The 24,744-nt window shown below is 37.0% G+C and overlaps 2 protein-coding genes and 1 non-coding gene across 3 annotated transcripts; all 3 read right to left on the bottom strand.

The window, feature by feature from the left end:
• Positions 1-1,269: 1,269 nt before the first annotated feature.
• On the bottom strand, positions 1,270-1,342 carry TRNAF-GAA. The gene has a single exon. It is a non-coding gene; the product is annotated as a tRNA-Phe (tRNA).
• An 858-nt stretch (positions 1,343-2,200) lies between these two features.
• LOC122639059 (17.1 kDa class II heat shock protein-like) lies at positions 2,201-2,694 on the bottom strand. The gene has a single exon (XM_043831902.1). It carries the CDS (start codon positions 2,686-2,688, stop codon positions 2,221-2,223), a length of 468 nt encoding a protein of 155 aa, XP_043687837.1. The 5' UTR covers positions 2,689-2,694; the 3' UTR covers positions 2,201-2,220.
• Positions 2,695-21,911: 19,217 nt separating this feature from the next.
• LOC122644984 (putative B3 domain-containing protein Os03g0621600) lies at positions 21,912-22,817 on the bottom strand. Its single transcript, XM_043838341.1, has 2 exons — positions 22,752-22,817; positions 21,912-22,469 (listed from the first exon to the last, which is right to left on the bottom strand). The coding sequence occupies exons 1-2, from the start codon at positions 22,815-22,817 to the stop codon at positions 21,912-21,914; spliced, it is 624 nt and encodes a 207-aa protein (XP_043694276.1).
• Positions 22,818-24,744: the final 1,927 nt, after the last annotated feature.

Below are 24,744 nucleotides of genomic sequence, written 5' to 3'. Positions count from 1 at the left end.
AAATACGTGTATCTAAATTTTTGAACGTATAATACTCCTGTCCCTGCATTTTCCCATATTTTTATAAAAAAAACACGTGTTTTAATCGATTGAGTATTTTACTCGTATAATTTGTGTATTATACGGTTTATATTTTATTTATTTTTTTTTTAAAAAAAAAAAAAACCCAAAAGATTAGAATTTAGGGAAACGATTTCACTTTCCCTTTCGTGCCTTTCGATTTGCGTTGAACATCCAACCCTAGTAGGCAATAGCAGCCGCCCTCCATTTCCAATCATCTTCCCCATCTCCGTTCAACAAAGCTTCATCGGCGACGGCAGCGGCGACGTTTCTCCTTCTTCCGCTGTTGTTCGGTTAGTATCGCTTTCTTTAGTTCCTATTGTTTGCTAATCAAACCAAAAATCACAAAGTTCCAACTGCATCTCCATGGAAAATAGAAACGGAAAGCTTTTCTAAAAGCCAAGCAAAAAAGGCTTTGAAATCATGGCAAGTATGGTTTGATTTGACAGTGTTTCTGAACTTTGTGAAATAAATGCTTTTCTTTAGCTTATTGTGCTTGTCCGAGAAGTGGGTCTGTGGCAGAAAGCCCAATCATCCAGTTCAAGTTACTCAACTCATTCTCTTCTTGTTCTTATTTTCTTCCTCTTGTTTCTCTAGTCTTTGAACTTTGATGATGGTAGTGAAGCAAATGAATTTTCTGTCTCTTGTAGCTAATGTGTACAAAAGAGACATGGGTAACAGTGGAGATCCATATCTAGAACTCTCCCTCTTGTCTTGTGTCCTTATTAGAGACTATTTTATGAGATTTTCATGGTTCCATAACACATTATGTCTTACCTTTTTTATGTTTGATGAGATGTAATAGACTATTATATTGATATTTTATGTTTTAGAGACTACTTTATTGATATTTTGGTATGTTAAACGATAATCTTAGAAATGTAATATAGGATATTATATTATTGTGTTTATTTTAGTTTATAAAATCATGATATTATTTTGTTTATTAGGTGGTGAATGCATGTTATATAATGAATATATATCCGTTTTTTTAACAATATTATTGCCATCTATGTCGTATTATATCCGTATTAAACACGTATCATATTATTATTGTATGCATTTTATGAAGTCAGATTTTTAAAAAATATTATTACCATTTAGTTCGTTTAATTGCTATCCATTCTCGTTCAATTGCCGTTTCCGAACTTACTAACTAAGGTTACATGTAAGGATTATTGTCTTATTGATAGGAAATGAAAAAGTAAATGCGGTGAACGTGGATCGAACACGTGACCTTCAGATCTTCAGTCTGACGCTCTCCCAACTGAGCTATCCCCGCAGACGTGTTGTTATGATAATTTTTTATATTCGATTAAATGAACAGAAAGGAAGGATATTGACAAAGGCAATGAAGCCATCCATGCATAACGTATTTATTAGGTCTGAACACTAAACAACATGAATCTTTTATGATATAGCTGATCTATGTACAGGGACTTGATTGCTGTTTGGCTTACGTAAGGACTCGAGTGAGGACTTGAGGGGCATTTATTGAAAGAGACCCTCATGGGGGTAGGGGGCCGGGGGGGTGGGGGGGTGGCCTTTTCAGGCTGCCGGTTAAGCTAGCTGGTTGCGTGCGGCGTGCAGACCCTTCATTCAGGCACAAGCACAAGGTCGAGTAAAACTGACCGCCACACCCCATGGAAAGGTCGAAAATGCTAAAGATGCGACGGCCATTTGAACTTTGTTTCTTCCAAAACTGCAAATTAACTCGCCTCTACCTTTTCTTTTCCTTTCAAATTAACTAATAAGGAGAAAGTTTTTGGGTTCAGCTGCAGATATAACATCATCCGAGATGCCTTTTCACTGTTCCCTAAAATTCATCCAAACCCAATGATGGTTCCTTTCACCATTGCTCAAGAGAACTGGGTTTTTATCTTTCCTCGTTAGTTAGACCTTTTATCCTTTCGTTATTAATTGATCATCTTCAAGAACTTCAAAAGAAAACGAACTCTCACAAAAACGCTAGTTGCATTCTTGATTGATAAAGGGCGAAAACATGAAAGTAAAGAACGATAACAGGGCTATCATCATCTTGATTTATAAACAACGATTGATCTCAACCCAGTTCAGAAACCCAGAAACAAGAAAAGAAAACCCAAAAAAAACGCCTCTTCGCTACCATTGATTGTCTTCTGCAACCATTTTCGTCGAGCTTCAGGCGATCTTGACTTCGATGTTCTTGGCCTTCTTGGGCTCCGGCGGAGGCAGCTTCTCGACAGTGACAGTGAGAACACCGTCTTGGTAAAAGGCAGAGATGGACTCCGTGTCAGCATTCTCAGGGAGCAAAAATTTCCTCATAAACTTGCCTACCCTGCGCTCCATCTTAACATACTTAACCTCTGCTTCTTCCTCCTCGCGCTTTCTCTCTCCGACAACATGCAAAACGTTATCCTCCACCTGCACCGTGATTTCGGTAGGCTTCACCCCTGGCATGTCGATGATGAATACGTAAGAGTTTGGGTACTCTTTGATATCCGCAGGAGTGGAAGCCATGGCCTTGGCGTCTCGGACATAAGTCTTACTTGGAGCATTTGCGGGCTTCTCGGTCTCGTCTGCAACATCCAGTATGTGTTGGATGGTTTTGAACATATCATTGTCAAGACCCATGAACCTGAAATCCATTATGCTTCGAGTGTAGTAGAAATTGAAAGGATGATTTGAGATATTTTGTGTTGTTTTTTATAGGTGATAGCAGGGGAGGAGAGCGAAGAAGGAAGTATCTGGAGAGGAAGAGAGAAAGTTTGTTCTGGAACTTTTGGGGTTCTTCTGGGGGTTTCTAAAACGATTCTAGTGGGATCCCTTGGGAGGGGCCGAGAAGCAGATCGAAAGTTCCAACATGTTCCACTTCTATTCCCTTTATCCCATCTAAGCATGATTCTAGGTATCGGTATCGTATCGGGTGATACGCATCAATTTTGCTAGTCATCGATATTGATATCGTACCGATACTGTATCGGTAATATGGTATGAATAAGGGTAAAATGGTCAAAAAAATTATTTTTTAAGGAATTTCAGGGATAATTTTGTCCGATACGACCGATCCAAGCCGATACCGCATCAATTTTACGTATTATCGATACCCGTTCCGATACCGTGCACTAAAACCATGGCATCTAAGGGAAAGAAAGATGGGATAAGGGAGGGCATTATAGGTGGCAAGGTTCGTAATACCCATGGTTTTAGTGCACGGTATCGAAACGGGTATCGGCAACCTGCAAAATCAATACAATATCGACCTGGATCTGTTGTATCGGACAAAATTACCCCTGAATTTTTTTTAAATAATGAGTTTTCTAACCATTTTACCCTTTGTCTATACCGTGCTACCCATACTGTATCGGCACAGTATCAGTATCAGTGACTAGTAAAACCGATATATATTGCTTGATACGGGCGACACGATACCGATACTTAGAACCATGGTAATACTGGGATCGATCAGGGCCGATACCAATTCGATACCGATCTAGATTGTCAAATTCGCTATCAGTAAAAAATGATCAAAAATCGGATTTGTTAGATAGGTTCCGAATTGGCCAGTATCAGTCAGAAAATATTAGAAAATTGTGAAAATTGAAAATAAATCAAAGTTGAGCTTTGCTCGACCTTGTCTGGCCTGGCTTGTAAAAATGGGGTTCCTAAATTAGATCAAGCTAGGGCTGTGTAAGAACTGATATTCCTTCTCAGCCCAAGGTCAGGTTATACTGGTCAGGCTTGAAGCACATAGCAACACCAATCAAGTTGTGAATGCCCACTTTAAAATAAGATGACATTTGATTTTTCATTTGTAGTAAATTTGAATATCTTATATGGTGTACTTGGATGTTGAGACTTTAATGAAGATGAACTAACAGGATTTTTTTGTATCAAAACAAAAACAAAAAAAACTAATAGAATTTGAATTTTTATCCGTTGCTGTAATTGGAGCGCTGCTGCACGCATCGTGCGACGTAGCAGCAGCCATGTGTGCACAGCGGGGATAAAGGTCCATAGAATTTCTGCTAAAATATCCGGACATGAGAGGTTAGATACTTTGTTTTCCTTTCTTTAATAACCAAAATCAGGAAGGATCATTAATTCATTTTGTTTTGTAGAAAACTACAAGTGAAGAAGATACGGTCGATGAAATTTTATTAGATTCACTCTTGACTCTTGAAGAGTTGAGGAAAATGAAGCAATGTACTTTCTTTCTTTCTTTTTTTTTAACTTTTCTCTTTTCTCTTTGCCACACGGCCAATATAGTAGACCTAACAATGATTTTGAGATTGAAATCATACTTAGATCCCACATGAACAATATAATTGATTTAATATGTACGAGAAAAATGAGTATTTATTAAAGATGGTATTTTTATAATTATTGAATGTTATGAACTTGCCAATGGCCAACATTGTTGGCTTAACAATAATTTTATGCAGCACTTCAATAATCATGTTTATATCTCGCATGAGCATTATAATTGATATATATAACGGTATTTTGTAGAATATGGCTTCTTTCATTTGGTTTTGAAATCAACTCATTTATTTTTACCAAAAAAAAAAGAAATCAACTCATTTATATATATATATATATATATTTACCAAAAAAAAAAAAAATCAACTCATTTATATATATATATGGAGATTTATATTCACTTTTCCAAAGCGCAATTCTGAAAATCCTGAATCCGAATTCAAATTTATCTGAGCCTTATTTCTATGACTCTCCTGATCCAACAGTCTATCTTGAAGCTTGCATCATCATGGTTGCACCTTGACTAGCAGTTCAACTGGATTAATCCACGTAAGCAGAAGTCATGTGGTGGTTATCAAGGCATTTGTTTCGACAATAATGAAAAAACTCGTGCTCAATCTTGAGATATCATCGTGACAAATGTCAAGATTTTTTCAGAGTTAGGATTCAAATTAAAAGCAAAGAACTTTAACCAGGGGGAAAACAATTTCCATTATAAAAGCATATATAAGTGAATCCAATGGGGGTGGGATGAATTGTAAAAACAAACCTTGAAGAGTACCCAAATAACCCAATTATAAATTGCAACAAAAAAACCATGGTTACCCATAGCCATTTCTCGTCTTTAGTTATTCAATCCTCCCTTCTTCAACTTCTAGATTTGCTCTTTCTTGGAATCCTTGCTCTCTTCTCCTCTACAATCCGGACACCATTGACATTTTTTCACTCAAATCTTTTGACAGCGGTAGGCCTTCTTCCATGTGACTTGTCTCGGCATCTGTTAGGGCTCCGTTAAAAATCGGAGAAAATAAGAGAAAAAAAAAAATATGCATTGAGAATATAAGGAAAATGATAAAGAGCAGGGAAGGAGAGAAGTCATTCCTCCATGGCATGGATGCCACAATCCACTATTGCATCACATAGGTTCTTGACACCTCCCAACCTTGTTTCATACGAGTAAAATCAACTCTTCCTTCATGGGCAAGAAACTCATACCACAATTCCCATCTATTTCTCCATCTCTGTTTTTTTTTTGCATCGATCCATCCTATAACCGTCACAAAAGAGAAGGAGAATATAAGATATTTCAAATCAAATCCACCCTATAACGGTCACAAAAAGAGAGAGAACATGAGATACTGTTTTTTTTAATTGTAGTGTTAGTTTGTTTCATTTTGAAATTTGTTATTTCATGTAGTCTTGATAGCATGGTCTAGGAATCGATATTGGGCCGATACGTATACCTATGTCGATACTAACTGATAGTAAAGGTTGTCAATCAGTTTGGTTTCGGTATGTATACCTATGTCGATTGCTGGCCTATATTAAGGGTGTCAATCGATTTGGTTTTAATACATATACCTATGTCGATAGCTGGTCGATACTAAGGGTGTCAATCGATTTGGTACTGAAATCGAATAGGAGTCTTTTTTCCAAATCAGAACCAAATCGGCATGGTTAGGTTTTTATTCAGTCCCATATCTTGTTCACTATTTTGGTTTTGACCTGGTTTGTATCCGATTTAGACCCTATTTTAAGTGTTTGTGGAATTGTTTGTTAGGTCCATTATCCACCAAACTTTTTCCAAAAATATTAAAAAAGAATCAAACTTATCATCCACATTGATTAAAAACATTTAAAAGAAATAAAACCTGTTCGGATGCTCAATTTTCGATTTTGGTTCCACATTGACAACCATAACCGATACCAGATCAATGTTACCCTGGTTTTGGGGTAATTATAGTAAAAAGAAGTATTGGAATCTTGGAGGGTAAAATAGTCCAATCCAACCCAATACATATCAATATCGGTTTTGTAATTTAGCGATACTCGATAAAGCAGACTGGTGCCTGTAGAACTCTTTCAAAGCATAAACTTAAAATATTCAAAACAACCCCTTATTTATAAACTAATTTCATTTCCCTTTGTTTCTTTTCACTTGGAACCAGTCAACCAGATGAAAACTTAGGAACAAGATATCTAAAAATGATATACTCAGCCGAAGGTTTGCAAGTAGGACAATTGAAGGGGAAAAATTAAACCACAACATTTCAGTAGCCAACCTATGATGGCCTATCTAATTTTTTTTTCTTTAAAAAAATGTACAATAATCCTTCAGTTTAAAGGTCTATGATAAATATGAATTTACCAGACAAATTCTATGATTTACTCCAATGTCTCGATCTTATCATTTGAGGCTTTATCATTGAAGAGAACAGAAAATGGTGTATAGTGAGTATTTTGGACTATGAGTTATTAAAGGTAATTCGCTAGATCTACTTAGATAAGAAAAAGAATTACAAAACTAATAAGTTTACAAGACAAAGTATAAAGAAAAATTTCCATTTGTTTGTTATAACTAGATATCATGCCAACAATGCATGATGGTTTTAGTTCATAAATAATACATGCTTTTTAATAATAAATTAACGACAATTAACATGCATAGGTAATTGTTTATTTGGTGAACTAAAATAAATAATTACTAAAACAAAATCACAGATAATACACCATCATCCACATGACTTTGATAGTTTTTCCCTTTGAACTTGCACAGCTAATTGATGAGTTGCCAAGACAAAAACACATGATATTCTTCTCTGGGGTTGCAACTATAGAACCTGTTGCCTTGTCCTCCTTCGGGAAACCCTACACTACTACAGTAGGTCAGGGTTTCCTGGACAAATTGCTACGCTCACTGCACTATGTCGTTACAATCCAATCAGATGTCATGAAAACCTTATTTATTTTTAGGGAGAATGTTCTCTGTGCCGGGGGCGCAGGCTAGGCCCAAACACATGGGGGTAGGCAAAATGACCACCCTGCCCCCTGAATGGCAGGGCCCATGTGTCTGGGCACATCCTACGCTGCGGCACAGAGAACATGAGCCCTTATTTTTATTCTACCCTATTTTACTATGCCAGATCACATGTGAGGTTGTGAAGTTCATTTTAAGGTTATGATCAAAACCCTTCAGATCTGTACTTTAGGTAGTCCTTTCCGAACCTGTGACATGGTGTCTGATTCTGATACTAAATATTCGATACTTTATTAATACGTTAAAGCGCAATAGGTAATGAAACACATTATATCAAATCCTTTAACTTATCCTATGTTAGCCCAATTTAATGTTCATGCACTAGATTGAGCCCCATTGCACAAATAACAGAGATCTTGTGACTTCGCTTGTTGAGGGCTCTTGTGACTTGTATATAAAGTTAGTTAATATTGCTGGATTTTTTTTTCCCGTCTCAAACATGTAAGAGAAAGAAAGATGAAGATTCTTAATATTGTTAAAGACATTCAGCATCTCCTTCACATTTCACCACATTCCCAGGGACATTAAAAGTGTGGTTGACTCCCTGGCCTAGAGGGCGTTGTCCTTGGCATGTAGGACATCATGACCCATATCCACCCCATGGTTTTTGAAAATTTGTAATTCAGATACTATGTGTTTGTCACGCCCAATCAAAAAAGAAAGATGGGATAAGGATCGCATTATAGGCGGGATCGATCTTGGGATTGGTCATGCTCAATGCCAATTCGATACATATCTAGATCGATCAAAATCAGTCAAAATCGATCTGTATCGATAAAAAATTACCAAAATCGAACTTGTTGGATCGCTTCTGAATTGACCAATATCAGTCAGAAAATATTAAAAACTTTATGAAATTAAAAGTAAATCAAAAAATCAACCAATCAAATCCCGAGATTACGAACCATTTTAGAATCGTAATAATTGATACAGACCGATCCAGAGAACAATCCACTAATACCAAACAGGATCGATCATTATTCTGAATCGGTCTAGGCTGATACGGATCCAATTCAAACGATTTTAACCGATCCGATCCAAGATTACGAACCATATGTAGCACTACAGTGATAACCACCGGGGGATGAGGGAAAAAGAGATGATACACATAGAGGATATACATACCTGGCAGAAGCCATGGCTCCACGGCATAAAGATCAAACTCCACTACTATATATGATTGGAGACCCATCACCTTGTTTCGTAGTTAATGGACGATCAATTCTAGCTTCATTCCGAGGTTCATGACAGCGGGCCAAAGGTTTTTCTCTTATCAAGATGAATGAAACTCACTTTACACAAAGGCCGATTATGATCCGGCTTGGGTCTGTCACATTTTCTGAGTACCCATGTGAAGTGATCGGATTAGGGGTGTCAATGGGCTTGGTTAGGCTGGGCTTTTGTAAACCTCAGCCTAATTCTCAGGCACCCTCCTAGAGAATCATTAAGGCTCTGTTTGGTTACAAAGGTAATTAAAGGGAAGAGAAGTGAAATTTTCATATTTAAAAAAAAAAACTATTTTAATCATTACCCCATGTGACATCATGTCACAATATATCTAACTCCAAATCATTCCATATTTGGTTATTAAATTTCACTTTACTCTGGATCCATTTCCCTTTGGTTTAAAATGTAAAATATACCTTTACTAGATATGGTTAAAAATTTAAATAGTTTAAACAATCACATGGGGTAATGATTACAAAAGTTTCTTTTTTAGGTTTGAAAATTTTTCCTTCCCTTCCCTTTAATTCCCCTTGCAACCAAACGGAGCCTAAAGGACTTGTAAGTTTTGTTTTGAAAAAACAAAAACAAAAAACTAAGGTGCCTTTAAGCTGAGAATCGGTCTTCAAATTATCAAAGTTGAAGGGAATTCTCAGATTATTACCAATCTTTTGACCAATTCTTGACATGGATCCTGCACTGGAGATTAGAGCCTTATTATGGAAGCTATTAGTATTTACATTTGAGATCCTTAGGACATGCTTTATTTTCTAATGTTTGTCATGAATGTAATCAAGTAGCTGATGAGTCTGCCAATGTTTTTGTTCGTACCACAAGCTCTATTGCTCTAATGAATGGATGTATGGTTGTCCTCCTGACTTTGTCAGGCCAAAACTCCTGACGATGTAATAGGCAGATCCTACCCTCAGAAATTTATAAAAAAAAGTAAGATTGTTGAACTAATGACAGTTAACACCAAAGTAGTAGCCATCAGCTCCTGTTTTAAAACAAATGATTCACACAAAGACCAGAACATTCAATTCCATAACATCATAAAGAGTTCCAATTTGCTTTTGATTTCCATTGCAGTCCAAATTCTCTCTCAATTAGCAACAGCATAGTAAGCGGTGGTAAGGGTACAAGAGGATAAAACCCACCTCCTACAGCACAATGAGCAACAATATTTTGGATTGCAAACATAATTCCTACTCGAAATTCAGGTACAAATCCAAGTCTACAACTTATTTAAGAGGCTTTATTGAAGGCTAATTAAGTACAAACCACAAAGGCACAGGCTACATATTTTCTGCCAAGCAATCATCTGCAACAGAGCACTTTGTTTCAGTAATGCAGTACTGTAAAACATATCAAAAGTTAGAAGTAATTTGAATAAAAGAAAAGAAATTGAGAAAAAAGGAGACGCAGGGGTTCAGACTGAAAGCAAACAATTCGAAATCATCATGTTCAAACAAGGCACCCTTTCATCGATTCCAGTCCACCATTTCAGTAGAGTTTTTTCAATGACAATTTGCAAATTAGAAATTAAAATCTTCATTATAATAAGAGTCACAACAATGTTCAAAGTTACATCAAATTATAAGATGTCATCATTTTTTTTCCCACAACTTTGACACTTCTTTTCGGGTAGCGACTTTTGACACACTTTTATGTACTAACATGCTCATTTCTGTTCAAATTTGACCAATGGGATGGGTAGGGGTCTTTCATAGTACAGAACCATGTGAGATCTGAAATATGAATTTTTTTTAACTACAAAATAAGTACTTTGTGCACAACATATACACAAAGTTGTTGGAGATCCTCCATACAGCTCCCTGAAAGTTGGTAAGTCACCTCGTGATGGCTGGTAAAATAGTAATTTGGACAAGTAACAAAAGTCCGCATCTTGATGAATGGGTTCTCTTCAAATTACTCTTAACCCCGATTTCTACAGATCAATCCTATTGATGGTTGAGATTTGACCTAGCTAGATTGCTCCATGTGAATTAGTATTCAAGTCTATCATCTGCAGATTACCTAGGAACCCTCCTCTACGAGCATCTCACGAAATAGAGGTGATGCCTGGATCTGGGCCTCAACGTCCACAATGAATCACTTCAATATCAGATGGTTGCCAAAGGACCAAGTACACAAAAAGACTGATGAACAATATCCTTTTCACCCCCAACTGGATTCACTATTGCAAAACACGAAATAGATACTGGGAATTCATTCAGAGGATGAATGAGATTAATAAAAGTTGGAGGGAAATAGATACTGGGAGTTCCCTAATGATTCTTAATTTAATTGAAAAAAAAAATTTCAATATGCTTAAGGAAGATATGATTGGCAGATTGGTTTCTGCCCGTGATCCTAATGATTGGAGGTGGCTTATGAGGCAGCCCTCTCCGATTTCCAACTTCCCACTTGAAATGAATGTTAAGGGATCATAAAGCCTGGAATATTGATGATTCTGATAAGTTCTCCATCAGAACCAATTACAAATCCTGAAATTCCTTTGAGGGCTGCATAGAGTAAAGATGTTCCTTTAAAAAATTTGTGGTTTTTTGTTTCTTGTGTTCGAACATCTAGGGCAGACAATATCTCAACAACTGAGTATATCAATCAATGTCCATTCTCTATGCACTTCCTGGATCCTTTGTCTCCAGGAGCAGGAATCCATCCATCGTCTTTTTTATTATCATGGGTATGAAGTAAAAGAAAAATGAAAAGACAAAAATGGATGCCTTTCTGAATGACATGAATGGGACAGCATATGTAAGGCACATAAAAAGAAGCATTAGAGAGTAGGAGTATATTGTTTTGGAAAATCCAAGAAAATTCTGTTCGTTTTATCCTCAGCTATACTGTGATTATTTGGAAGGAAAGGAAGGAGGGACCAGCTCACAATGTGGGTGCAGATATAATTAAGGATACTTCTACACAGGATATCAATAGAAAATAAAAGAAGCTTCTTTCTATTTTATTTTTTTTGGATAGGCTAGGAAAACATTTATAATGTGAAAGGGAATATATATAAGATTTATATATATAAAGGAGAAAAAAATCAACAGAAAGTGTAAAATAATGTATACAACAAATTTATCTCTATATACAAATCACTCTACGTGGAAACTAATCTCTGGAAAAGCTTATTTAGCTAGCTTTGCTCTTTGCTTTGTATTTCTGCAACTCTCATCAGATGGGATTCTCCTACTTATAAATAAAAGTTTTTAGCTTATCAGAAAAAAGTAATCATTCTAATATGTTTTCGATTGTTGGTCCCTAAAAAAATTAAAACATAATCGTATGCTTGTTATTGTAACAATGACAACGTATACATGTTTATTGTTTGCAATTTGCAAGGTCACTATAAATGTGTATAATAATGGCATCTTGTGTTACATGCCACTACATATAATTATGTTTACAGCAGGCAAACCTAACCCCCCCCCCGGCACACACACACACACACGCACACGCACTCTTCTTTTCCCTCAAGTCATGTTTGGAAGGCAAGAAAAGAAAAGGAAAAACATTGAAAATAAAGAGAGAGAAAGAAAAATAAACTAATCATTATTGTCACTTTTGTCTTATGATGTTTTTCTACTTTTTCTTTTCATTAGACACAAACTAATATATTTATTGTCATCATTATTTTAGTTTTATTCTGTTTTCCCTTTCTGTTCTTTTTTCTTTTATTGCCTTCCAAACATAGCCTTAAAGAAGAGAGGGAGAAAAAAAATACAAGTCCAGCAGTGCCTAAAAGTGTTCCAACATCTGAAATTGACAGAGAGAATCTATCCTCAGAAATTGAACTACCAAATGGATTTTGTATTCTTGAAATATCTATCTATTGACTATTTCATGAAATCAATCCAAAATTGAAATTGAAATTGAAATCATACCAAATAAGCCATAAATATAGCAGTAACATGGTTTCTCTGAATGCATTCAGTATTGGCACACCTGAGAAGAAAATTCACACCTCTTACCTTTTTCAGTCAATGAGAAAGAGAACCGGAGGAGCTCTTGGAAGGGTGGGGAGCATACAACTTGTTGTAGGCAGCTTCACCAATGACATAAATGCTAAAGGCGACAATAGCAATGCCAAGGCCAGGGGTGGCATGCCTGAGCTGCTTGCTCAGCATTGGATGCTTTCTCCATTCATCCCTTCTCCTGAAAAACTCTCCGGTTGGTCCCAATGGCTTTGCCATCCCTCTTTGTCTCTAGTTTCTTCTTTCCTCTTTGGACACTTTGTCAGCTGCAGTGAGGTGTAAATTTGGAGTTAGACTACAAGTAAACTCAGAAGTCAAAACTGCAATTGACGCACGAAGACCACTTCCAAGCAAAATGGAATTACAATAGAGATCTCATTCAAACCAAGTAGACTGCATGGGAACGAATGTACAGTATTTACGCTCCAGGTTCAGTCACGTCAAGCATTTATTAAGGGGCAAAAAATGTTTAGGCTATTACAGTTGAAACATAGCAAAAATCTGTAGTGTCTGTCAATTTCCTAAAAGAATGTTTGATTCTTCACTCTTTCACATGGTTGGAGCTGCTGCAATAATCACAACAGAGTTGCAGAGTGCAGACCCGAAGGATATTTAAGCAGACATGCATTATGTGGATAAGACCTAACATTCTCCTTCCCACTCACATTATGTAGTATCAAAGAATTAATGTCTGTATTCTATGATGGGGGTCTTGCAGTGGCATAACAACCTTGGTCTCTGCACAGCTAAATCTGATAAGCTCATTTGAAAATCATGCTGGATGATGAATATCCCGCAAGGCCTCCTGCAAACCGGTAAAATGGTATCCAACAACAAAACGGAGGGGAGAAGGGTGGAGTAGGAAGTGCAAAACAACCACAGTATTTTCAAAAATAATTCAATGACACTTGCCCTATTGTGCACCTTGCAGTATAAGCATTGCATGCTTGAATTGCAAAAGCACCCAAGAACTGGATCTTCGCAAGTTCCCACAAGTGGCTTTTCTTGCATAGAATGCTTTTCTTCTTCTTCTTTTACTCCTATGCTCTTTCAGTCCTCTTTTTCTTCTTCCTCCTCTTTCTCTTCTCTTATTTTCCTTTTTTTCTCTATCCCTAACCTCCTCCCTGAAACCCAAAAACCCTCTTTTTGCTTCTCTCCCTCTCTCTCTGCTTCTCTACCATCTCCTCCCTCAAACCCTATTTTTCCCAAGTCCCCTCTCTTCCCTGAATACCACCTAATCACCTATGGTATGGCTTGTGCACCTGCAAAATTTACTTTGTTGTTTCTCTTAGAGCTACAAGTAGCATATATTCATTGGGTTTGCTATATTGTTGTTGTTGTAATGTTGTAATGATTTTGCTAGATATAATGGCAAATTCGAGCATACATTCAATATGTATTGCAATTGTTGTAATGCTAGAGAACCTGGGCGAACGCATTATGGCCTAAGCGCTTAGGCGGCCCTCCTATACCTTGGGTCACCTAGGCACCTTGACAACTATGGTATCGGAGCCAAATAATACCGCTAGTGTTCTATGTTGCCAGTCCCAAACCCTGATAAAGGAGGAGGGTTGGTGCATCAGGTCGACAGCCAGCATTGTAAAAACCTTATCCAAATTTTGCATGGATCCAAAAACTTTATATAATGCAGAATCGACCTCAAACCAAGGAAACCAGCGGGAGATCGATTGCAGCCAGGATCAACTAATAAGGATGAACAAATTGACTAACTGAAACTTTATTGTTTTTTTTTTCTGTTTACATATGAAAGAAGAACATAGAAAATGATAAGAAGAAAGGAGAAGAAGATAAAGAAGAGAAGGGGGGTAGGGGAATGGCTCTCTCAGCCAGGGTCTCTCACTCACAGCTATCCCAGCTGTTGAAATATGAAATTTCTACCATAACCGATGGCAACAAGACCTGAAAAATCTTTTCTCCAATATTGATCCTTCCTTACAATAAGGGGCATATTAATAGCTCAGACAAGCTTACAAAATAGAAGGTAGAAAATAGAAACTGCCTAAAACCAAGGTAGGAAAATAGCAACTAATGAAAATAGAAACTACACTTTATAGCTCAGCCAACATGCAAAGAACAAAATTAGAAACACAATAATGACTGAATTAGAAACTAAGCCTAATAAAAATAGAAACTAAATAAAGTCTTCAAGTTGTATTCAATCTCCACCAGTCTGTCCATATCAGCTTCAAATCACTGTTCACGTACCCGAGTTACTGTTCACGTGAACAATGATTTGGGATTGATATGGACAGACTGGTGGAGATTGAATGCAACTTGAAGACTTTATTTAGTTTCTATTTTTATTAAGGCCTAGTTTCTAATTCAGTCATTATTGTTTTTCTAATTTTATAGTTTCTAATTTTGTTCCTTGCATGTTGGCTGAACTATAAAGCATAGTTTTTATTTTCATTAGGTTTCTATTTTATTTAGAAGTTGTTATTTCTTTTAAGAGTCTCTATTTCTTAAGTTTTTAATTTGTAAGTTGACCTATTCCATTAAATAGGCAGCCCCTCTTGTAATGGAAACAAACTTGGAGAATAGAATTTGTGGCAAAGCTTGCCATCGGTAATGGGAGAAATTCCTTGTTTCAACAGCTGGGATAGTTGTTGATGAGAGGCACAGGCTAAGAGAGTCATTCCCCTACCCCCCTGGTCTCTTCTATATTCCTTTTTTCTTCTTCTTATCCTTTTACATTCTTCTTCATATGTAACAGAAAAAACAATAAAAAAAAGTTGCAGTTTTTAATTTGTTCTCTTCATTGTATCGATTTAGGCTGTAATCGATCTCCCGTGAGTTCCAGTGGCTCAAGGTCGACTATGCATTATTATATTTGTTTACATTAATCTAGGGAATCCCCCAAAAGAAATGCTTTGTACTATCACCTAGGTATAGTAAATCGTGAGCCTTAGCTAGGGCATTCCCATATAAGCAACACACCACTTCGGCGCCCGGTTGATGTGACAAGTGGGCAAAGGTTCTCACACCATGGATGAATGTAGGTAAAGAAGCTAGTCCAAAAGCATAGGTGAAGCAGATCGTAGAAGGAAATGGTTTGGTTCATCATTGAACCAAATTTTGACCCAAACCAGGCCATACGGTTTAGGTTATTTTGTAACTTTTAATTACTTGTTTTTATTGGAGTTTTAGATAAAGTTAGATACCTAAGAGATAGATTCCCTATTTTAAGTTTCCTACTTGCTTTAATTTCATCATAGATGAGCCGACAAGAGACATTCAAAATCAGATCTCTTGGTGCATACTATGTGGTAAAAATATTGTTTTGGAGGATAAACAAAAGTAGAGATAAATATAAAATTGGAATTATGGAGATTAACCTTGGAATCAAAAGGAGTCAAAATAAGTAGAACAAAACAGAGTATATGGTGTGTAACTTTAATAAAAATAAGACTGAAAGTGAGGTGGTCAATATTGATGATAGAGAGAGATACCACAAAGTAAGAATTTTAGGTACCCTCGGTTCAATCATAAATAAAGAAAGTGAAATAGTGGATGATATTGCAATTAACAAAGGGTGGATGGAGGGTTGTGTGATCTACGTATTTCTGTAAAACTCCAAGGAAAATTTTATAAGACAGTTATACAACCAGCAACGATGTATGGAGCTAGGTGTTGAGCAATGATGGAACAACATATAAACCAACATAGTGGAGCCGAAAGCCTGAAATGAGGATGTTGAGATGGATGCCTAGTAAAACTACAAAAGATAATTTAGGCGCAGCTCCGATACATGACAAGTTGCAAGAAAGCCATTTGAGGTGGCATGTAAATATGCAACAAAGGCCTTTGAATGCTCAAGTACGGAGGGGTTATATGATTCAGATTAAAGGAGCTAAATGAGCCAGAGGTAGGCCTAAAATGACTCTAGAAGAAATGGTGAGGAAGCATAGCATAAGACTAGTAATAAGTGTGGATTTGAATAGAGCTGAATGGAGAAAAAGGATCCATGCAACCGACCCCCTTTAGTTGGGATAAGGCTGAGTTGAGTTGAGATCTATCGGAGCCAAATACAATACCACAAATGATCTTGAAAAGATAGTTGAGGAAGATCTTTGTAGATTCCTGATCATTTTATACTTATCATACAATTACACCATCCACACAACCCCTACCCCACAAAAAATGACATACATATTGGTGGCCCAACAAAATTTACAAAATATGAACGCAATAATTTTATTTACACAAACAATTCTGGATCAGTAAACCTTGCAGAGATTGAGATAAATAGCTCATGAATGGGATTTTCTTTTCTCCATTTTTGTCATCATTAGGATTAATTTTTAGCGGATTATTGGAGTTGCAACAGAGGCCTTTGAATGCTCAAGTACGGAGGGGTGACATGATTCAGATTAAAGGAGCTAAATGAGCCAGGGGTAGCCTAAAATGACTCTAGAGAAATGGTCAGGAAGCGGAGCATAGGACTAGTAATAAGTGTGGGTTTGAATAGAGCTGAATGGAGAAAAAGGATCCATGCAACTGACCCCATTTAGTTGGGATAAGGCTGAGTTGAGTTGTATCGGAGCCAAATACAATACGACAAATGATCTTGAAAAGATAGTTGAGGATGATCTATGTAGATTCCTGATCATTTTATACTTATCATACAAATACACCATCCACAAATTCCCCCCCCCCCCCAAAAAAATGCCATACATATCGGTGGCCTAAAAAATTAACAAAATATGAAAGCAATAATTTTATTTACACAAACAATTCTGGGATCAGTAAACCTTGTGGAGATTGAGATAAATAGCTTGTGAATGTGATTTTCTTTTCTCCATTTTTGTCATCATTAGGGTTTATTTTTAGCGGATTATTGAAGTTGAGATTTTGAGGTTCTTTTATAGACGTCATTTTACTATATATAGGTTAGGCAATTGGGTTCAGACTTAAGGCAGTTCATTAGAATGACATGATTAGTCGGGTTTTTTTGTTTTTTTTTTTGGAGTGTTCCCACATTACAGATGATTACCCAGATGAGCTGAATAGTTCTTGTTGCTTTTGTTGTTTCTTCAAACATAGATTTATGCTTGTTCTTGGTTGATCTCTTGTCCAAACTGTTGTGGGTTTGGGTTCCCAACCCCCCACCCTATTTAATTAGTTGAAATTATTTTGTTTGATTTGTGGTATAACATTGGTTGTTATAAGTTTTTAGATTCTCTTTTTCTATTATTTTTCTTAACACTCCCACAGAAATTCTTCTGAGACAGCAACATACACCCTGATTTTCAGCTTTTGATCTTAGACCATGTTCGGTTTGGATTTTAATTCTGCAAATTCTTGACTGTGGCCCAATTCTAGAATCAGAGATTCTAACTCAGTTCTGAGAACTCGAAAATTGTGTTTGGAAAGAATAAATGATGCTATATGATTCCATCTACTGGAATCCAAGGATCATATTTGGTCGGCACAAAATGCTAGGATACATGTAAACTTTGTAGACCCAACTTACAATCCTCACATTGTGGATTTGTGGTAGTTCCTACCATTTCTATTTGCGCAGAGATTTGGCCAAAGAAAAGAGGTAAGTGGAAGATCTCCACCCGAGATGTGAGGTTAAAATATAATAAAACATAGATGTTCTTATTAGTTTGTGTAATTTACTTAAATGAAGATCATCCTATTAGCTTTGATGTCCAATAAGGAAGGGAAAAAGATCTGACAATGAAGATAACAAAGGCAGGTTGTATAAAAAGACAAAAAAATCAAGAATCTAGAAAGCAAAATTCACTGCCAGCGAGATTATCGCTGAAGAAAACAATAATATAAACTACAACTAGAAGCAACAATCCATAACCGTCAGAAATAGCAACAAAAATAGCCAAAACGTTTCCCATACAAAACTAAAGTTTCCCTATTGTTTTCAAATCATATTTCTTGAACTAGATACAAGGTTAAGAATTTCTAAATCATTTCCCCCTGGTCGGTTCTCTGAATCCGGTACAGTGATGAAACCTACTCAATATAGACCAACTTATAGACAAGTCAATACAATCCGGAGTTGCAGAAACTCGAATTCATCTGTTGTTCATACTCTGTACATACAGAATTAATGTTAACATACACACACACACACAGAGTAGATGAACCACTGACGAACATAAGAAATATGAAATTAAACTGTAAATCCAAAACCAACTCAATATAAATTTACATGTACATTGATGAATCAAAGAAAAATGGGATAAAGACAACAATTACAGTGACTATTGTAGGGGGAAAGGTCAAGAAACTAACCTAAATCGACGAAATTGCCAAGCCCTAGTAGTTACGGAGGTCGCTCACTCGCTCAGCAATCAACAGAGATTATTAATGAGAAATTGCATTCGCTTTTGATTGAACCTTCTGGCCTCTATTACCCCCAAGCCCCAAGAACAAAAATTAAAAAAACCTTCTGGCCTCGAAAATGACAAACCGGTTCTTTAGTGTTTCATTTCAGAACCGTCCAGTCTTGGTCCTAAACTATTCTTGATATTGGGCCCCCACATATTAAGGCGTGTTTGGTTCCATGGCTCGTTAGCCGTTAACCATGTGGGCTTGAATCATTTGTCCATGATCAGGTCACTAGGTCAGAAAGAATACCTGATTGAGAGAAACCCTTTCGCCTTCCCGCGTGCGAAAGATTCCTCTCTCTCTTGCTTGTTGTTCCTCCTTCCTTCTCCCTCTGGATTTATCGCTCTCTCACTCTCTCCTGCGCGAGCGGCGAGCCTCGATCTCTGCCAGTCTACGTTGAGCTTGAGCGGTGGAGATCTCTGACCTGAATTCTGAGAGAAGATGAAGAAGAAACACCGAACACTTGAGAATCTGCAATGATAAACTTAACACCGTGAAGCTCCATTATCTATCCTCTCAGGTCCTGCCCGGTTCCTCTCATAGGGGGAGAAATGATAACCTTACCCCCCTGCCCGAACATACTATTCTTGTGGGGTCCACCCCTTTTATTAGAGGTACTAAAAAATTGTACCGAACAGAAAACCTGAGAGGGTAATTTTCACATGGTTAAGGCCTTTATTAAGGATGAAAGTGTGATATTTTAATGAGCAAGGGATAACTATTTGATCGTGTAGTGCCTGCACTAGAGCTGGCCAATGAGGACGTGTGTAGAGGCATCAACATATATGGGATTTTTTTATTTCAAGGGTTTTATGTCAAGGCATAGGAGCCCGCAACTAGTTAGTGTTCTTTTTTCTTATTTTAATTACATAAATGTCCATGAGAAATTCTTTTTCAATAAAATATTTAGGGTAAACTCTGACCTCTCCTGACCTTTCTGACAATTCAGCAAACCTCTCATACGATTCTGATAATTACTCAAACATCTCTTACTTTTCAAATTTGGTTTCACTTAGCCCCATACGATTCTGATAATTACTCAAACATCTCCTGCTTTTCAAAGTTGTTTCACTTAGCCCCAGTCTATTAACGGTGTTAATAAAAAAAATTAATGTGACCAAAATGTCCTTACTTATAAAGGACCAACATCAACGAACCCTTTCCCTTTCTTTTTCCTTGTTGGACATGTTGTGATGCATGCCCAACAAGGGGAATGTCATTGCTACGGAAGAAAGGATCCAACATTCAGGTAAGAGGCTTTTGACTCTCTTATTTCTCTATTATGCTTAAATTGATCTAGCCTATAAAACATAAAATTATTATCATACTATTCCAATCAGATCTTTGTCAAAGTAAGCGTCTCTTCTAATTCCTATCTGATCAATTAATTCTCTCTAGATTTTGTCTACTTCTGCTTTAGAGATTTATCTAGGAGGGGCTAAAACTTTCACTAGTAAATCTTCTATATGGATCTTATATGTTCTTCAGCTTGATTTATTTGCATTTTCAACTATTGTAGGGTATATGTTGTTGTCATGGTTATAGAGCTAGGAGGCTAGGCCCATCTATGTCCACCCGAATAGAACTCTACATTCAAAACATACAAAACAGTATACATATAATTAATTACTAAAACATCAAAACCAAAATCAGAATACTCAAGTAAATTAATTTTCAGACTTATACTCAAAAGCGTTTTACCTAAAATAAAAGAAGGTTTCTTGGTGGAGATCAACCTGGGCAAGAAGTTTGAACCCAGTAAGAATCTTTTTTTTTTTTTTTTTTTTGATAGGTGCCCCATTGAGAGTTGAAATCATGGCCTCTTAATCGTGAGGCATGGTCCTTGCCAACTCAGCTACCCCCTTGGGGTCACAGAATCAAGTTTTTCCACTGCAATGCATATGGTGTATGCAACAATTTTGCAACTAGCATTAGATTTTCATAAATGCAATGTTTGAAGCATATGCTAATGCAAAAAAGCTTTCCCATCAAGATAACTCGTGCATGTGACTCCAGATAAAAATAAAGGGGGCGGGGGCGGGGGCGGGGGAGAAATAAACCACTCATGTGTATCTTAGGGCCAAAGAGGATTCCTTCTTTGTACTTGGGGGGCACCAGACAATACATTGTGGATTTGAGAAGTGAGTTCAACAAAATTGGAATGAAAATGCAGACACCCTTCTTTTGTACATGTCGTGCAAAACATACTTGAAATCACTTGGACACCATACTACAATAGGAATATCAGGTGCTCCAGGGTACCCAGAAAAATCTTGATTTGAACACGCATTGCTGCATTCGCATTCTTCGTTACTTTTAAAATAGCAGCATTAAAGAGTAAACGAACCATGGCTAATGGGTTCAACACCTCGAAAGATATGGACACGCATTGTTGCATTGTTCGTTTCTCCAACATCAATCAACTCAAACACACCAGCATCACCTTCCACAAGGTTGTTTCCATTCCAAAAATCTAGCAATCCGGTACACAGATGGGTACGTCCGTCAATCTTATGAGCAATCTTCAATGTCCACAACCTTCCCTGCGGGTCCTGGATTCCTACCATCTCCTTATCTATGAACTTGTTCTTTACTGCAAAAGCCCTTGGAACTGTCTGCGCCATCCAAAATTAATAAACGATCGATCATATGAGGAGATGAAGGTACAGAGCAAATCACAAATTATTATTATTAACTTCATTTTTACTGGGTGATTTACAGTTTTTTTTCCTTGAAATCAGCAAATCGAAAGAACCTCATGGATCAAGATCAACGGGGAAAACTCACAATCTGATATCTTGAGTGCATTCTCATTATCTGGGTGAAATGTGGATGCTCTGTTTTGAATAAGCGCACTGCTTCAAGATTCCCGTTCCTTTCAATCTTGTTAGCTGGAATCCTCCTCTTCTTCGTTGTCTTCTTTGATACACTGGATTTACCTATATATAAAAAAACGCTTTAAACGAACTTTAGCCTTAGAGAAAGGGAAAAAAAAAAAAAAAAAAAAGGAAATATGGGTTCTCCAAGAACTCACTAGTCATTTTACCATAAGCAACCCCTTTCTTTGAGGATTTGAGACTCTTCTTCCCACGTACTTCCTTCAATATGTGAGAAATGGATTTTTCTTTCACTATTTCGGAAATGAGTATTTTCTTCTTTGATTCTGATATGGGTTCATCTTCACCATCAGAAAAGGAAATGTGTTCTTTCTTTGTATGGGAATGATTATTTCCATTTTCATGGTCAATGTTCTTCCTCCTCCTCCTCTTAGCTGATGACGGTAATTCCTTTTCGCAAGCATTTTTAGAAAATATAGTGACCCTAAACTTGGAATCGCCATTGTACCTGAAAATTAAGAATTCTGCAGGTTTCAAACGGTGATACCTCACAAATTGCCGCCAACCCCTTCGGAAAAACCAATTATCCTTGAACTTTTTCACCCTCACTGGCCACAATTTTCCATTCGGACTTCGAAGGATGAATATTCCTGGCAAATTCCTATTGAAATGCTTGATAAATTCTGGAGGTATCAGCTGAGAAAAAAGGTAAAAGCAACTCCGATTAGAACCCAAAACAGAGACCAACTCCTTAGCTCGGTTGTACCTCAACAAGTAAACAAATTAAATGAAATCAGAAAAAGCAGAAAGAAATCTTTCTAGATTTGCTTCTACTCTCTCTCGTTAACGAGACTAATGAGATTAAACAGTAAAAATTGAAGGATCTAGGCATACTCTGCAAGTGAAGAAGAATTTAACCTTACCAGAATGAGGAAGATGAGATGGAAGTACTAATTAGGAGGAAGAATTTAACCTTACCAGTCGCTTAGAAAAATCACCAACGAGGACTTTGAAGAAGGAAGGTTGCATCTGTGGTCTACCCATTTGAAACTTAAAAATTTTTGAATTTGAATTTTGCATTTGAATCTCCAAAGAAGGAACACAGAACAAATGTAAATGGGGAGGGGGGCGCTCTGTTATATATAAACAGAGAGACCCCTTCTTCAATCTTCCATCTCGGCACAAGTGCACCTGTGAGCTAGACTGGCAGTCATGATTGTCCTTTTTCCCCATTCGAACTAACGGTTAGCTCAACTGTGGTTGGGACTTGGGTCTGTTGGTTCTTGGAGTGTAACGGTAGGAAAAAAGTCCCATCCATCAAGAACAGCTTCAAACGGTAGGAAAAAAGAGAACCTGCTGCAGTTCAATTATGGTGGCTGCTCTTCTTTTCTTTTCAATTCGAACTTCGAAAACTGCAAGGACTGGAAAAACAAAAATTAAAAACAGATCCAACAAAAAAAAAAAACTGCTTTTGAAATTTGAAATCCACTATACATTTCCCTCTTCCAGGGCCTTTGGGATGTTTCCTTCAATTCAATTCTTCTTAGATTTTCGTGAGGAAACTGCAAATCCAGTCTCCACACTCCAGTGCTTAGGGACTACACATGAGTCTTAGACCTTCTCAGGCCTGTATCACGCGATTCACCGTCATTCGAGATCAGCCAATGAAGCTCTCTCTCGCTCTCATAGATCAGCTTTTTATGCAGGTATTGCTTGATTGGTTGATCAGCATGAATCATAAGTTACAGAGAGTACTAGGAGGAGGAAATGATTTTAGCTTTGTGTACAGTTTGAAGTTTGAAAAACAATCCTTAAAGCAATCTGATGTCCCTGTTTCAACCCTTCTCATGGGAGGTTTATCTGGCATTCAGAGTAAATGCACCGTGTCCTCTACCGGTTGGGGAAGATGAATTGTAGGTTTTTTCTCTTTTTTTCTTGCAAGGACATTTTTATCACTTTATCCATTGATTTTAACGTTAGAATGGAGCATGTGTTAACTTTTTCGAGAAGTAGAGAACACGCACAATTTACCAAAAACTGACTAGTGTTTTTATAATTACATGATACCTTAGGGGAGGTATGTGAAAGCTAGTAGGATTTTATAAAGATGGAGAAGAAGAAGAATACCTCAAGACGATCTATAGGAAGGTAAAAAGAACTATTCTTTTCCTACCAAAGAACGATTCTTTATAGTCATGTAAGTACTAATTTTCAAAAAATTCATTTTATCACTAACTTATAGACATGGAATCATCTTGTTCATCAGATTATAAGTTCAAAATCCCAGTTCATTCCTATTTTGGCGGAACAAATCTACTAATTCTTTGACTCTCTAATAACTCATAGTTAATAAACCTTTGGGATCCATATTGGACTTAGCCAATTTCAATTCAGCTGGAATTGGTCGGAAATTATTTGGAACCCTATAAATTCCGCTTGAATCTGATGCTCCAAATCAGCCGGAATTGGGATCGGTCAAGCCCGATCCAATTCCGATTTTTTGAAACCCTGGATGAGACCCAAATTTTGATACATTGCTAATCCAAGGAAGGTGCTTCCCATCCATTTTAAGCACACTAGCTTGCCTAAATGGACCATGAGAAGTCTCATTTTCATAGTTATGTTCAAGGAAGTCTTCTACTCACAGTTAATCAACAAAAGTTATCTTGATAGCTCACCAAAAATCAATTTAATAAAAAATGAGAGCAAAATCTTTCGTTATTCAATACAAACGATCCGTATCAGTATCGATATCAATATCAGCCAATCTCGATACCAATATTTAAAACCATGATCATATCACAACTTTAAATATCTGGGCCCAAGCTTGCCTCAGGGCTTCTGACATTGAGGCCAAGTGGGCTTGGCTCCAAGATTCTAAAAACCCAATAAACAATACAAAGGCCCACTAGTCCATCCTAAATTCTAATAGTCAAACACAACTTTCACCTGCCGGTCCCAGCCTGTCTCA

This window comes from Telopea speciosissima, chromosome 1, assembly GCF_018873765.1.
Source record: "Telopea speciosissima isolate NSW1024214 ecotype Mountain lineage chromosome 1, Tspe_v1, whole genome shotgun sequence".
Classification (NCBI taxonomy): domain Eukaryota; kingdom Viridiplantae; phylum Streptophyta; class Magnoliopsida; order Proteales; family Proteaceae; genus Telopea; species Telopea speciosissima.
The sequence above is the reverse complement of the archived record's forward strand: the minus strand, read 5'-3'. Positions and strand labels throughout refer to the sequence as shown.